We start from the raw sequence: 15,735 nt of genomic DNA, 5'->3' as shown, positions 1-15,735 counted from the left end.
AAGAAGGCAGATGCAGGTATTAGGAAGAGCCATGCAAAGTATTTATGACTGGATACAAGAGAGATTGCCCATAAAACTAACAGACCAAATACACCCCTTGAAGCCCTGGGATATTGTTTATGTCAAGAAATGGAATCCACCCAGAGTAGGACCCTTAGATGATGGGCCACATACTGTGATCATGTCCATGCCCACTGCTGTTAAAGTTTCAGAAACTATGCCTTGAATCCACCAGTTGGCTAAAAGTGGCAGCCCAAGACAAGTGGATCATCCAATAGGATCCAGAACATCCAAATTGGCTGGATCCTATGGTGAGATGAAGCTCCCATGGGAACTGGCAGCCCTGCTCTAATTACCCCAGAAGCTGACTAGTGTACACACAGCTGAATCCCAAGGAAACAACAGCCTTGTTCTGGTCACTCCAGAAGCTGACCAGTCCATGCATGGTCAGAGTTTGTGGATCAACATGGAGTTACAACAGCATACATCTCTTTTCCTTCTTGTTATAATTTTCCCTCTGCCCCTGTGAGGAGAGAAATCCCTAGAGGGCTGTTCATAGTGCATCTACACTACATGGTTGGGGAGCATCATAACAAGAATCCTACTATATTCTACCTATTATAAATTTACAGTAAAACACCAGCAACTTGTACTCATAATCGAACCTCCTACTCTCAATTTATGACCCAGGAAATAACCAATCTTACATCTGTTATGACCCTAAGTTTTCACCTTCTGAAACCTGATTTGAGGTCCATTCTGGGAAGAAGGAAATAGGTGATAGTGGCCTCTTAAGCAGAACTAAGTTTCCTCCAAATCATAAAGGGACCATTTCTTTGTACTTTGATGCATGCCAAGCAACATATCTAAGCCCATCTCTAACTTCATGTGGAGTCTATCATGGGAAAGATATTATAGATATAGTCCTGTATTCCTGTGTGTACCTCAGGAAGGGATAAGCCATTACTATAGCCCATTATTCCCAATTAGGACAAAACTCTGAATGGTTCTGCTGGAAATGTGTAACCTGACTACTGCCTCAGTCACCCAGAGCAGTCAGCCAGAGCACACTCCAAACACTGAGGCAAAAGGCTTCAACCCTTACAAAATTACCTACCAAACCAAATTGTCAGACAAGAACGTGTAATTGTATAAACTTCACAAGTCTACAGGTAGATCTGCCTACATGGTCTAGGGGATACCCTATAACATTAATGCTTGGTTATGCAGCATGAAGTGTGAAAAACTTTATATATTTTTTCAGACTAATGATTCCAAGTCTTCCACTCATTCTATGCACATATTCTACAAGAGTTACTTGAACCCCCTCCTTGGCAAGAAACCTGTTCACTGATTTTTCTGAAACCATAGCCCAGAATCTAAGTGTCTCCTCATGTTATGTCTGTGGGGGAACTAACATGGGAAACCAATGGCCATGGGAAGAAAGAGAATTAATTCCAGAAGACAACCTCACCTTACCCACATCTTCCCACAACTCCACATTCATGAACCCAAGCATCTGGTGCTTAAAACTTCTATCATTGTGAGGTTCTGCATTGTTCACTGGGGAAAGGCCTTTACACATTCAGTGGGAGAACTAACTTGTCCAGGGCAACAATACTATATTGAGACTCTGGGAAAAAATTTTGGTGGGGAAAACAAAACAGCTCTCAGTTACCTCACCCCAATCCATTCTCTGGCTTTCCCTCTTTAAACCACTCTTGGCACCCATTTGAGGGCTTAAATGACTGGAAGGCACCCTCTGGTCTCCACTGGGTCTGTGGAGTGCAGGCATACTGACATCTACCAGCTAAGTGGTCAGGGACCTGCATACAATTAGGCAATCCTTCTTTTTTAATACCCTTGAGACAAAGACAAATTCTAGGGTATCTTGTCTATGGAGGTGATGATACATGATTCCAAAGGGATATAAAAATAGGAAATTGGAAACATAACAAGTGGTCCCCAGAGAGAATTATCCCATACTACAGCTCATCTTCCTGGGCGGAAGATGGAATGTAGGATACCACACCCCTATTTATGTGGTTAATTGCATCATAACACTACAGGTCATGCTTAAGCTCATCACCAATATCACTGCAAAGGTCTTAAATCTACTTGCCTGATAAATCTCAAAAATAGCAAATATAATTAATCAAAATACAATACCTCCTAGGCCAAGAAGGAGAGGTGTGCAGAAAGTTCAATCTAACTGTTTCCTAGAGATTGATGGCAATGGAAAGGTCATGGAAGACATTACTGCAAGAATACAGATATTAGCCCATGACCCAGTCCAAAAATGGAAGGGATCTCCGGATTCTCTCTTTGGAGGCTGGTTTTCATCTTTGGAGGATTCGAGACCTTGTTAGTAATAGTTCTGGCTATCTTGGGAGTTTGTCTCAATCTCCCTTGTCTGTAATCCCTGCTTGTCAAAAATATTCAGTTGGTCATAAAACCCCTGTTAAACAGACACAGCACCACGGGACTAATGACGCTGACCAAGTACTGACCTCTGCTCATTGGGGAACCACATCCCCCAACACAGGGTGAAGATAATGATGATGTTCTCTATTGAAACTCATTTATAGAAAGCATCAAAGGAGGGTGTGAAGCAGGGCTTAAAGAAGAAAAAATCAAGTTTCCCCAACCTAAGCAATTTCATTTAGACTTCTCCATTTCTATGACTGTTGTTCTTGTAAGAAAGGTTTCTCAACCTCCTGTTCTCATAATATCCTGTTTTTTTATCTGACCAAAGCCACCAAAATATGCTAAGCTACAAAACTGTCACAGCTTATGTAGGTGGCCATTGTCCTGCTCCTGTTCACAGGTTTCTTGCCACTGGGTAGACCAATCCAAATCTGCAACATGTATGAAACTAGAGCTCTTCCTCTGTTATGGACTCAGCCTTTGAACAGGAATTCCCTTTTTTGGTGCACATCTAAATAAATCTTCCTGTTACATATATTGGTCTCTATGATCTCTTAAATTCTACAGCTCCTCAACATTCCTGTGTTTAAAGTTATTCTCTGTCATGAGGAATAAAGCTCCACTACTTTTCCAACTGGAGCAAGCCAGCCAAGCATGATAGTGCATGTGTAAAATTTCAACATTTTGGGAGGAGGAGGCATGGGAATTGCAAATGTGAGAGTAGCTGGGGGCAATGTAGCAATCACTTCTTTCAAAATAATTAAAATAGCTCCAGATGTACTTCAATGTGAAGGGGTCTGGGTTCAATTCCAAAGACCACAGAAAGGAAAAAGAAAGATGGGGGGTGGGAAGAGAGGGGAGAGAGAGGAGAGAGAGAGTTAGAGGGAGGATGGAGAAAGAAGGTAAAAGATGGAAGAAAGGAAAAGAAAGAGAAAGAAAAAAGAAGGAATGAAAGAAATAAAGGGAAAGAGGGAGAGCATCATTTACGGCAAAGGGCCATGGTTTGGATATGGCTTCAGTATCCTTCGAGGTTCCTATATTGAAAGTTAGTCCTCTGTATGAGGAATAAAGAAGGAAAGAAACTGAACCTCTTTGGTGTTTAAAGGAGGAATCTTTAGACATATTTATTGTTGGATGAAGTCATAAGAAAGGGTCCCTGAGATTGAATCCTGGAAGTTTTGTAAAAAGAAGGACAGGCACCTGAGGAGACACACATGTGCACTCACTGTCTCTCCCCTGTTACTCAGAAGGTCAACAGGAGATGCAGCCCTGCCCTTGGCCCAGAGCCAGGAGCCAAGAGAAACCTGTGTTCTTGTAGTACTCCCTGTCTGCACCATGGTGACTGGTAAGGAAGGCTAAGACAGGACTAGAAATAATGGGTTCTGAATCCATGAGATGTCCTTTGCTGCCCACCTGCCCTCTAAACCTGTGCCCCAGGAGGTCAGTTTGTGCTACAAGCAGTGTGGGTTCCAGAGAAGTTTTCTGAACAGAGTTTGGGTGATGAGGAAGGCTCTTCCTATAGATGGACGTATGGAAAGAGCCTGTTAACATTTCAGAGAGGAGCTCCTAATGGCTGTGCACTCTCTAGTGTGACACTGACTCCCTCTGGCCCCAATCCAGTTCTCCAGCCTCCAGTAACTAAAGACGGTGACATCACCTAAGAAGTATAATGCTCCGTACTTCTACACACTGACTTTATAAAAATATCAGTATTGCAACTATTTGAACAATAATATAGTAAACATTGCAATTCTAAATGTCTCCCAACTATAAATGACCACATTTGGGCTCACACTGGTGTTTTGATACAGTATCAAACATAAGTGTAACTATTATTGCCTTGCTTTTATATTTAATGATACTTTGTGTTACATCCTGTATCTTTTAGTAGATAACTACTTTAAATTCTAGGAGGTCCTCCTGATTTGCTCATCCTTTGCACATTACAGAAGTACTGCAGGGAGCCTTACCTTGCTGAGGTGACATATCATGATAGCAGAGGTGATCATTTATTAAAGAAATGTTTTATGAAGAATACCTTGATAATATGTAGTAGAATCACACATGTGGCACAACTAGTTACTCATGGTAGAGATGAAGGTTGAGGATCTCTGGCTGGTTCTCCAGCTGAGAAGACTTTCAGCAGACATCTGAAGGTATCCAGTTCCACTATTTGCTTATGGTGACTCTGAAAGCTAAGAAGACCATGAAAATGCAAAAGCCCTCAGCAGGAAGCAAATTATCACTAGAGTATCTCTTCCCTATTTGAATGTCTCAGAAATAAATTGAGAAAGTAGTGATATAAACAAATCACAACGCCTTCCTACTTCATTATCTTCATGCTTAGAATCGTGCTCCTCAGAGTGGTCCTGCTCTAGTTGCTGAAAAAGACAGAGTGTGAACAATTGAAACTGTCCAAAAATCTATGCATCAGTTAAAGAAGTACCTTATAGTCCTCTTTCGAACATGCTAATGCCTGACCCGATAATCCATTTTTTTATGGCTCTGATACAAATTCTTACTGGGGCCTCCACAAATGGTTTCATTGTGGTGGTCAATGTCATAGACTTGATCAAGCAGAGACAAATGGCTCCTTTGGATCTGCTTATTTCCTGCCTGGCGACATCGAGGATTTGTCTGCAGGTGCTCATCTTCCTTGTGCATCTGGCTCTTCTCTCCTTCATTAAACAGCCAGAATTTCCTGAGTATTGTACACTTTTCATGTTTGTAAGTATTTTATGCCTTTGGTTGTCCACATGGCTTGGAGTTTTCTACTGTGCCAAGATCGCCAACATCCCACACCCCCTGTTCTTCTGGCTGAAGATGAGAATATTCAAGTTGGTGCCATGGCTGATCCTGGGGTCTATACTGTATGCATCTATCAGTACTGGCATCCGCACTATATATACATGGACTGTTACTCCAAAATTCTTCATCAACTCTTTCTGCAAAAATGCAACTCAAACCAAAGGAATAGCTATTATACCATTTTTGCTTTTGTTTATTCATCTTACAGTGCCATCAATTATCTTACTCATCACTCTTCTACTCTTGATTTTCTCCCTGAGGAGACATACCCAGAAGATGAGAACCATTGCTGCAGGCACCAGGGACCAAGGCAGGAGCTCCCTCTTCAGGGCCATGCTGTCCATCCTGTCTTTCTTAATCCTCTACTTCTCCCACTACACCACTGCCATTTTGTTCTTCTTTCAAATTTTGCAGTTTGGAAGCTTCCTGTTTGTGTTCTGCGCCATGGTGGCTGACACCTATCCATGTATACACTCTGTCATCTTAATTTTAGGAAACCCTACACTGAAACAAAATGCAAAAATATTCCTGTGCGGTGGTCAGTGTGATCAGTGAGAAGAACTTGGATCTGTCCCAAGGATCTAGGAGTCAATGGCATTTTGGTGCCTGTCACACTTTACTCACCAGCAAACACCCAGTTTGTAAATGTACAGATCTTCGTCATAGCCCATCCATCCCACAACATGGTTCCAGACATGATGCCTTCACAAAGGGTTAAATTGATCTGTAAAGTGCAACAAACGTCATTTGACTACATCAATGTTATGTCCTGGTTGTGATATGTGACCATCATCATGCAAGACAAATAGTACAGGGGTTTTCCTGTATGATGTCTTCCAAATGCATGAAAAACAGCAATCTTCTCAAAATTTAGTCTTTAAGAGGAAGAACAGCACTTGCTTGCACTTGTGATTTCAGAAAGACACAGAATGGTATAGTGCCTAGTCCTAGGTGGGTGCCTAGTCCTAAATGGTTTATCTGACTCAAATGGGCTGACTGTTCATCTACCTGCATATGATTTCTCCCCTCTTTGTTGGAGTCACTAGTAATGAAACTCTTCTTAGACTGGAAAGGAAGCTGAGTAGAGGTAGCCTTACTGTGTCCCTGTGAGTGTATGTATTGTGTCCATCTTGCAGAGATCCTAGATGTGATGGTGACACTTCCTAGAAACAAATAAAAAGTATGATAAGTGGATGAAAAGGAAGAGGAGGAGTAGTTCAGATTTGAGATTTGACGTTTCATTTTCCACCTCCCACATTTGTGCACCTTGGACAACTATAGCTTGCAAAAGTCTTTCATTTCGCATGTGTATACTTGGCTCGGGACCTTTCCAATAGATGGTGGTGACTTGATACTCCTACCCCATGGCTTGTCTTCTCAGTGAAATAACACTAAGTGTGTGAGAGGGACTGGGGGTGTCAGCATCTGCTTGACCTCATAAATGCCTTTTCTGCTTGGCTGACTGATGATTTTGGAAACTAAGATGTACATGTATGTTTTCAAAACCCCTCTGCTTTCAGGCAAGTAAGTAAAATAAAATAAAAGTTGTTCTTAAGTTTAGCTATAAATTTTGGTTCCTGTGTGATTATTTAAAATTTCTTAGATTTAGATTTGCCAATCTTCAGTTGTATGGATTCAAATTGTTATTTTGTAATCCAAGACATGCAACTCATAGAGCAGTTTCTTTCTTTCTTTTTTTGCTTAAATTATTTTATTGGTACATATCAGGTATGCAATATCTTTACATTTCTCATCGGATGCTTGTACTTGTACATGATGTATCTTATTTTTTCCCCATTCCCTGTTCTCCTTTCCCTTTGCCCATAGAGCAGTTTCTTTATAGAACCTGGAGATATGTGCGTGTGCTCTTCAGTGTGAGAATTAAGTTTCCTATATTTCTCAAGTCTTGAGAAACACATTCCCCAAGGAAAAAGTAGCAACCTCCACTTCCTGTTGGTAGGTACTATGCCCTCTCTGATGTAGATAGCACTAGTAAGAGCAGGTGTGTCCTGGAGGTCAATTTTGCTCTCATTGGGGAACAAACAATGAAGAGGCACTCTTATTTTTATCACATTTCCAGTTCCACCAATACTTGCTCTCTGAACCTACAATATGTGTACCTGCAGTTGGGCAGAAAGAGGGAGCAACTTCAAGCATGCAGAGAGAAATCTTTGGGATGTTTTTTTCAGATATCAATTTTAATCCTATTTCAGGTCTCTTTCCTCTGATAGTGCTAGTTAATGTCAAAACTATGAAGGTATGATTAAGTTTGTGTACTGAATATTATCAAGAATTGTAATAAAAGAAAATCATAAAGTATAGTGAAGCATTCTAAAAACATTACCACTGCCCACTTTCCTGAAATAAATTTCTTCCAGAAATATTGCCTAGCTATTTTGTTGCTGGGGTTTTGTACCCTATTTTAAAAGCAAAAGAGTCTCAGTCTTTGTGTCTCTGGAGCCCTCTGGATTAATCAGTCTTGCCATTTTTTCATCCTTCTCTCATCTAGCAGCAGTTCAATCTCTATCTGGCCTGTCACAGTGCTCAACCCCCTGCTTCTAGAAATGGGGGCTATTGGCCAAATAGTGTGTGCTTGTAATTCAATCCCTCTGGAGGCTGAGACTGGAGGATTTCAAGCGTGAGGCTAGCCTGGGAAATTAATCAGATTAACAGTATCTTGTTTCAAAAGAAATTTTAAAAGTTTGGAGATATAGCTCAGTGCACACAGTATGGGATAAATCACCAGGACCAAAGGAAGAAGAAAAAAAGGAGAGAGAGAGAGAGAAGAGAACAAAGAGAAAGGAGGGATAAAATGAAGGAAGTAAGAGAAAGGAAGTAAGAAGTAAAGGAAGGAAGGCAGAGGGAAGAAATGAAGGAAGACAGAATAGGAGAAATGGAAGAGGGAAGAAAATGCATGACCAGAGTTTCTGGTGATGGCCATGGTTTACATATGGCTTGATTATCTCTCTGAAGCAGGACTTGAAAAATAGAAACAAGTTTCGCCTTAGACTTTCCCTTCCTGCTGCTATTGTTCTTTGTGCTACTAGAAATAAAATTAGTAACTTTGTCTCTGTAAGTAAGGTTTTACAACTTCGTATTCCCATAAGATCCTGTTTTTACCTGGCCACCAAGATATGAGAAGTTACAAAACTGTCACAGCTTAACTAACTGCCTTTTTCTGCTTCTGTCCACTGGCTAGGTAGACCGACTCCCTCTGCCGCATATCTACAATTAGAGCCCTTCCTTTGTCCTAGGATAAGCCTTTAGACACAAGTCCACTGAGCCAGTGTGCACCTAAATAAGCCCTCCTGTTTCACCCACTGGTCTCTCCAAACTCTAAAATTCTGCAAAATTTCACGGGGGCTTGCCTGGGATTGGAGATAACACTCTCCTGTTCACTTTGCCTGTAGTCTTGGGGGCCCCAAAATGGGAGAGACACCAAGTGCCACTGGGTGAGACTTAAACTCAGAGTCAAGCATAATAGTGCATGCCTATAATTTCAGCACTCTGGGAGGCTGAGGTACAAGGATTGCAAATGTGGCACTAGCCTGGGCAAGATAGCAATAAATTATTTTTTAAAATTAAAATAGCTTGGGATGTAGTTCATTGTGAAGGGCATGGGTTCAATCCAGAGGACCATTGAAAACACAGAGTAACAGAAAGAGTGGTGGTGGGGGGTTAGAGGGAGGAAGGAGAGATAAAAGAGGGAAAAGGGAGGAAGAAAAAGAAAGGAAACAAAAGAGAAAGAATGGAAAGAAATAAGATAGAATGGGAAACAAAGAGGGGAAGAAAGGGAGTGAGCAGCACATATGGTGACTGGCATGGTTTGGATATGGCTAGAGTGTTGCTCAGGGTCCCTGTGTTGAAAGTTAGTCCTCATGGAAAAGAATGAAGAAGGAAGAAAGCAAACCTCTATGGTGTTTAAAGGAGGAACATTTGGGTGTGTTTACTGTTGGCTGAGGACATCAGAGAGGGGCCCTGAGATTGAATTCTGATGGCTTTGTAAGAAGAAGGACAGGCAACAGAGGAGGCATACATGTACACTCACCATCTCTCCCCTGTTACCAAGAAGGTCAGCAGGAGATGCAGTCCTTGGGCCAGAGCCAGGAGCCAAGAGAAACCTGTGTACCTATAACCACCTGGTCTAGAGTGTGGTGAATTGCAAGAAAGATGGGCTAACACAGGCCTGGCCCTCACAGGTTCAGAATCTCTGAGATGTTCTGTGTTGTCCAACTGTTCTCCATGCCCTGGGGCTCCCAGACATTATTGTAGTGCTGCAGTCCATGTGGCTTCCAGAGAAGTTTTCTGAACAGAGTTTGGGTGATGAGGGAGGCTCTTCCTATGGACAGACATATGAAAAGAGCCTGTTACATTTCAGAGAGGAGCTCCTAATGGCTGTGCACTCTCCAGCGTGACCCTGGCTCCCTCTGGGCCCAACCCAGTTGCCTAGTCCTAAATGGTTTATCTGACTCAAATGGGCTGACTGTTCATCTACCTGGGTATGATTTCTCCCCTCTTTGTTGGAGTCAGTAGTAATGAAGCTCTTCCTAGACTGGAAAGGAAGCTGAGCAGATGTAGCTTTACTGAGTCCCTGTGAGCATGTGCATTGTGTCCATCTTGCAGAGAACCTAGTTGTGATTGTGACAATTCCAAGCAAGAAATAAAAAATGGACAAGTGGACGAAAAGGAAGAGGAGGAGTAAAGAAGAAGTTGAGATCTGAAGCCACATTTTCCATCCCTTCTAATTGGTCACGTTGGACAGACAATAGCTTGCAAAGATGTTTCATTTTGCATGACTGCACTTGGCTCATAAGTTTTCCAATGGATGATGGTGACTTGATATTCCTACCACATCGCTTGTCTTCTCAGTGAGGCAACACCAGTACATGACAGGGGCTGGCGGTGTCAGCATCTGCTTGTTCTCCTAGTTGCCTTTTAAGCTTGGCTGGCTGATGATTTTGGTGATGTACATTTATGTTTCCAAAGCAAATTAAAAACTCCTCTGCTTTCAGTCAAGTAAATAAAAGTTTTTAAAAAGATGTTCTTAAGTTTAGCTGTAAGGTTTGGTTTCTGTTTGATGATGGAAAATGTGTTAGGTTTAGATTTGCCAATCATCAGTAATAAGGATTCAAATTGTGATTTTGTAATCCAAGACATTCAACTCATTCAAGAGTTGCTTTAGACAATCTAGAGATATGCGTGTGTCTCCTTGAGTGTGAGAATTAAGTTGTCTGTGACTTCTCAGGTGCTGGACCTGATTCCCAAAGGAACAAGGTAGCAGCCTCCACTTCCTGTTAGTAGCTGCCATGCCCTCCCTGAAGGAGGCAGCTCCGGGAAGAGCAGATGCATCAGAGGGTCAATATTGCTCTCCTTGTGAAAGGAACAATGAAGAGGCACTCTTATTTTTATCACATATTTAGTTCAGCAAATACTTGTTTTTTGAACCACAATATGTATACCTGCAGTTTGGCAGAAAGAGAGAGGGAGCAACTTCAAACATGCAGGGAGAAACGTTTTGGAATTTTTTTCTAAGAAACAAATTCTGATTCTATTTCTGGTCTCTTTCTCTAATAGTGCTAGTTAATGTCAAAACTATGAAGGTATGACCAAGTTTGTTTACTATTTTCAAGAATTGTAATAAAGTAAAATCATAAAGTACAGTAAAGCATTTTAAAAGCATTGCCACTGCCTACTTTCCTGAAGTATATTTCTTCCAGAAATGTTGCCTAGCTATTGTGTTGCTGCATTTTTTGTACAGCACTAACTGCTCTATTTTAAAAGCACAACAGTCTCAGTCTTTGTGTCTATGGAGCCCTCTTTATCTGGATTAACCGGTCTTGCCAATTTTTTCTGTCTTTCTCTCATCCAGCAACAACTTGATCTCTATCTGTCCTGTTAGAGTACTCAACCCCCTGCTTTTCAAAATGGGGCCTATTGGCCAAGCATAGGAGTGAGTGCCTGTAATTCCAGCCCTCTGGAGGCTGAGGCTGGAGGATTGCAAGTGTGAGGCTAGCCTATGAAATTTATCATCAATTTACAATACCTTGTTTCAAAAAGTATTTTTCTAAGTTTGAGGATATAGCCCAGTGTATATGGTATAGGACAAATTACCAGGACCACAGGAAGAAATTAGAAAAGGAGAGAGAGCAAGAGAAAAATAGAGAGAGGAGACAAAGAGAAAGGAGAGAAGAAATGAAGGAAATAAGGAAAAGGAAGGAAGGAAGGAAGAAAGAAAGGAAGGAAGGAAAAAGAAAAAGAAAAAGAAAGAAAGAAAGAAAGAAAGAAAGAAAGAAAGAAAGAACGGGAAAATGAAAGAAGAAAGACAGGAAGACAAAAAGGGAGAAGGAAGAGGGAAGAAAGGGCATGAGCTGGGTTTCTGGGGATGGCATGGTTTACATATGGCTTGAGTGTCTCTCTAAAGCAGGACATGAAAAAGAAGGAAAAGCAAGTTTCTCCAAACTAAGCAATTTCCCTTTAGACTTTACTTTCCTGTTGCTGTTGTTTTGGTTCTATTACAAATAAAATTAGTAACCTTTTCTCTGTAAGTATAGTTTCACAACTTCTTGGTCCCATAAGATCCTATTTTTACCGGACCAAGCCCACTAAGATATGAGGAGTTACAAAACTGTTACAGCTTGACTGTCTTTTTTCTGCCTCTGTCCACAAGTTTCTTGCTGCTAGGAAGACCAACCCCCCTCTGCCACATGTCTTAGCAAGTAAGTCCCTGATCTTGAAGTCAGAAAATGGACTGGCATTCATAGCCAAGACAGTCAGAGACTGACATGAATGTTAAAAATAAAATGCAAACTACACACAACCTACAAGCCACAGAGCTCAGGGAAGGTAGAGTATATGAACCAGAGACTCAAACAATTGTTGAAAAACTAATGCCAAGAAACCTGCTTGGAATACTATCAGGTCCTGGCCATTGTCCACCTCTGAGTCAGGTACAACCCCCCAAACAAAGTGGGTATTCTCCTTATGAGATCTTGTGCAGCCAGCCACCCTCAATCATAGGTCACAGCAAGAGTGATCTCTGTAAACAAGGGAAATTGACCCTAAGAAAGCAGATGAAAGCATTAGGAATACCCATGCAATGTATGCATGGCTGGGTACCAGAGAGATTTCTCAAGAACCTAATAGACCAATATACCCCTTGAATCCCAAGGACTTTGTCTTGGTGAAGAAATGGAATCTAACCACCCTATGATCCATATAGGATGGGCCTCATTCTGTAATCATGTCTATACTCACTGCTGTTAAAGTTGAAGGAGCTGTTCCTGGATTCACCACAGTCCACAGTCGGTTAAAACTGGCAACCCAATACAAGTGGATCAGCCCACAGGATCCAGACCATCTAAACCTGCTCATCCTATGGTGAGATCAACCTGCCACAGGTAACAGCAATCCGGCTCTAGTCACCCTGGAAGCTGACAGGTCTACAAATGGCTGAAACCTGAGGAAACAACAGCCCTGTTCTGATCACTCTGGGAGCTGACCAGTACATGCATGTTCAGAACTTGAGGTTCAATATGGAGTTACAATGACAGCATAAGTCTCCTTTCCTCCTTATTATAATTCTCCCTCTGCCCCTGCTAAGAGAGAAATCCCTAGAAGGATGTTTAACCTGTATCTACACTACATGTTTGGGGAACATCAAAACAAGAATCCTGCTATACCATGCCTATTATGAATTTACAGGGAAATATCAGGGAACATGTGCTCATAATCAAACTTCCTACTCAATTTTTGACCCAGGAAACAACCAGGCTTGCATCTATTGTGACCTCAAGTTTTCACTTTATGAAATCTGGTTTAAGGTTCATGCTGGGAAGGAGAAAACAAGTGATGGTGGCCTCTTAAGCAGAACTAAGGTCCCTCCAAATCAGAAAGGGACCATTTCTCTGTACTTTCATACATGCCAAGAAACATATGAAGCCCATCTGCAAGCTCAGGTGGAGGTATATCATGGGAAAGATATCATAGAGATAGTCCTATGCTCTTGTGTGCACCTCAGAAAGGGATTACTGTTACTATGGCCTCCTCAACCCAATCATGAGAAGACTGCAAATGGTTCTGCTGGAAATGTGTCACTGGGGCTACTGTTCCAGTCAGCAAGAGAACACCCCAAACACTGGGGTAAGAGACTGCAACCCTTACAAAGTTACCTATCAAACCAAATTGTCAGACAGGACCTTGTAATTGTAAAACTTCACCATTCTACAGGAAGATCTGGCCACATGGCTTCAGGTTTCCCTATGACATCAACACTTGGCTATTCAGGATCAAGTTAAGGACCTATATATATTTTTTGGAAAATAAAGACTCAGTCCCATTCGGCCCAATGATTCCTAGTCTTCATCTCATTCTATGAATATATTCAGCAAGAGTTACTTAAACCTCCTTCACTGGCCAAAGCCTGTTCACTGATTTACCTGAAAACATAGTTCAAAACCTAAGTATCTCCTCATGTTATGTATTTGGGGGAACTAACATGGGAGACGCATAGCCATAGGAAGCAAGAGAATTAAGGCCAGAAGACAGACTTGCCCTACCCACATCTTCTCTCCACTCCACATTCATGAACCCAAGTATGTTGCTCACTGGTGAAAGAACTTTACAGACTCATTGGTAGAACTAACTTGTCAAGAGCAATGATACTATAATGACACTTTGGGAAAAACTTTGTGAACAGTTCTCAATTACCCCACCCCAATCCATTTTTTTTCTTTCCCTCTTTAAAGCACTCTTGGTACCCATTAGAGGCCCCAAATGACTGGAATGCACCCTGGCCTCTATTTGGTCTATGGAATCCAAGCATAGTGACATCTACCAGCCAAATGGTCAGGAGCCTGTATACTGAAGATAATTAGAACATCCTTCTTTCTTATATCTTTGAGAGAAGGACAAACTCTAGGGTAATCTGTCTATGGAGAACCAGATAAGAGAATCAAAATGGACATAAATATAGGATATTGGAAAGACAACAAGTGGCATTCATAGAGAATTATTCAATACTGCAGCCAAGCTACCTAGAAGATGGAATATGTGGTACTACATCCCTATTTATGTGCAAGAATTCAGATATTAGACCATGTCCCAGTCAAAATATGGAAAGGATGGTCTCTGGATTCTCTGGTAGGAGACTGGCTTTTATCTTTTGGAGGACTCAAGACCTTGATAGTAATAGTTGTGGCTATCTTGGGAGCTTGTCTCATTCGCCCTTATCTCTTATCCCTGCTTGTCAAAAGCATTCAGTTGGCCATAGAGACTCTGCTAGACAGACACACCCCCATTGGACTAATGGCTCTGACCAAGTCCCAATCTCTGCCCAACAGGGAACCATACCCCTTAACAAGGTAGATCATAATGATGATGATTCTCTCTATTGAAATTCATTTATAGAAAGCATCAAAGGGGGGAGGGTGACGCAGGACTTTAAAAAGAAAGAAAGAAAAACAAGTTTCCACAACCTAAGGAATCTCCCCTTAGATTTCCCCCTCCTATGGCTGTTGTTCTTTGTTCTATTACTAATAAAATTAGTAACTTTGTCTCTGTAAGTAAGGTTTCACAACCTCCTTTTCACGTAAGGTTCTGTTTTCACCCCACCAAGACATCAAGATATGCTAAGCTACAAAATGGCAGCAACTGGACTAGTGGCCATTGTTCTGCTTCTCCCCACAAGTTTTGGGCTACTAGGTAGACCAACCCCAACACACAACATGTATAAAACTAGAGCCATTCCTTTGTTCTGGACTCAGCCTTTGGACACAAGTCCACCTGGCCAGTGCTCACCTAAATAAATCCTCCTATTTCACTTTTTGATATCTCTGATTTGTTAAATTCTACAACACCTCAAGATTCCTGTGTTTGAAAGTTAGTTCTTTTTATGAAGAATGAAGCTCCTCTGCTTTTAGAACTGGACCCACTGGCCAAGCATGTTAGTGTGTGCCTATAACTTTAGCACTCTGGGAGGCTGACACATGAGGCTTGCAAATGTGACACTAGCCTGGGCAAAGTTGCAATAACTCCTTTCAAATGTAGTTCAGTGTGAAGAGTCTGGGTACAATCCCAAAGATCATAGAAAACAAAAAGGAAACAGAAGAGAGAGAGAGAGAGAGAGAATTAGAGGGAGAAAGGAGAGACAAAATAAAAGAAGGAAGAAAGGAAGGAAGGAAAAGAGAGAAATAAAAGAAAGAGAAAAAATGAGAAAGAAAGAAATGAAAGAAACAGAGAAAGAAAGGGAGTGACAGCATTCAAGGTGATGGCTATGGTTTGGATATGTTCTCAGGGTCCCTGTGTGAAACTGAGTCTCATTATGAGGAATGAAGAAGCAAGAAACTGAACCTCTCTGGTGTTTGAAGGAGGAAACTTTAGGCATGTTTACTGGTGGCTGAGGTCATCAGAGAGGGGCCAGAGAATCAATCCTGGTGGCTTTGTAAGAAGATGGACAGACACCCTAGGAGACACATGTGTAGACTCACCATCTCTCTCCTGAGA

The 15,735-nt window shown here is 41.6% G+C and overlaps 1 protein-coding gene across 1 annotated transcript; it reads left to right on the top strand.

Moving 5' to 3' along the window:
* The first annotated feature begins 4,998 nt into the window (after positions 1-4,998).
* Positions 4,999-5,790, top strand: LOC101699315 (taste receptor type 2 member 119-like). Its single transcript, XM_004845265.2, has one exon. The coding sequence runs from the start codon at positions 5,014-5,016 to the stop codon at positions 5,788-5,790; it is 777 nt and encodes a 258-aa protein (XP_004845322.2). The 5' UTR covers positions 4,999-5,013.
* The last annotated feature ends 9,945 nt before the right edge of the window (positions 5,791-15,735 follow it).

Source organism: Heterocephalus glaber, unplaced genomic scaffold (genome assembly GCF_053883595.1).
Source record: "Heterocephalus glaber isolate CG9 unplaced genomic scaffold, H.glaber_assembly_v1.0 deba00001537, whole genome shotgun sequence".
In the NCBI taxonomy this organism is placed as follows: Eukaryota; Metazoa; Chordata; class Mammalia; order Rodentia; family Bathyergidae; genus Heterocephalus; species Heterocephalus glaber.
This window is presented reverse-complemented; position numbering and strand designations above follow the sequence as displayed.

Coding starts and splice junctions, on each gene's coding strand:
- LOC101699315 (XM_004845265.2), top strand. CDS start 5,014: ATGGCTCCTTTGGATCTGCTTATTTCCTGCCTGGCGACATCGAGGATT.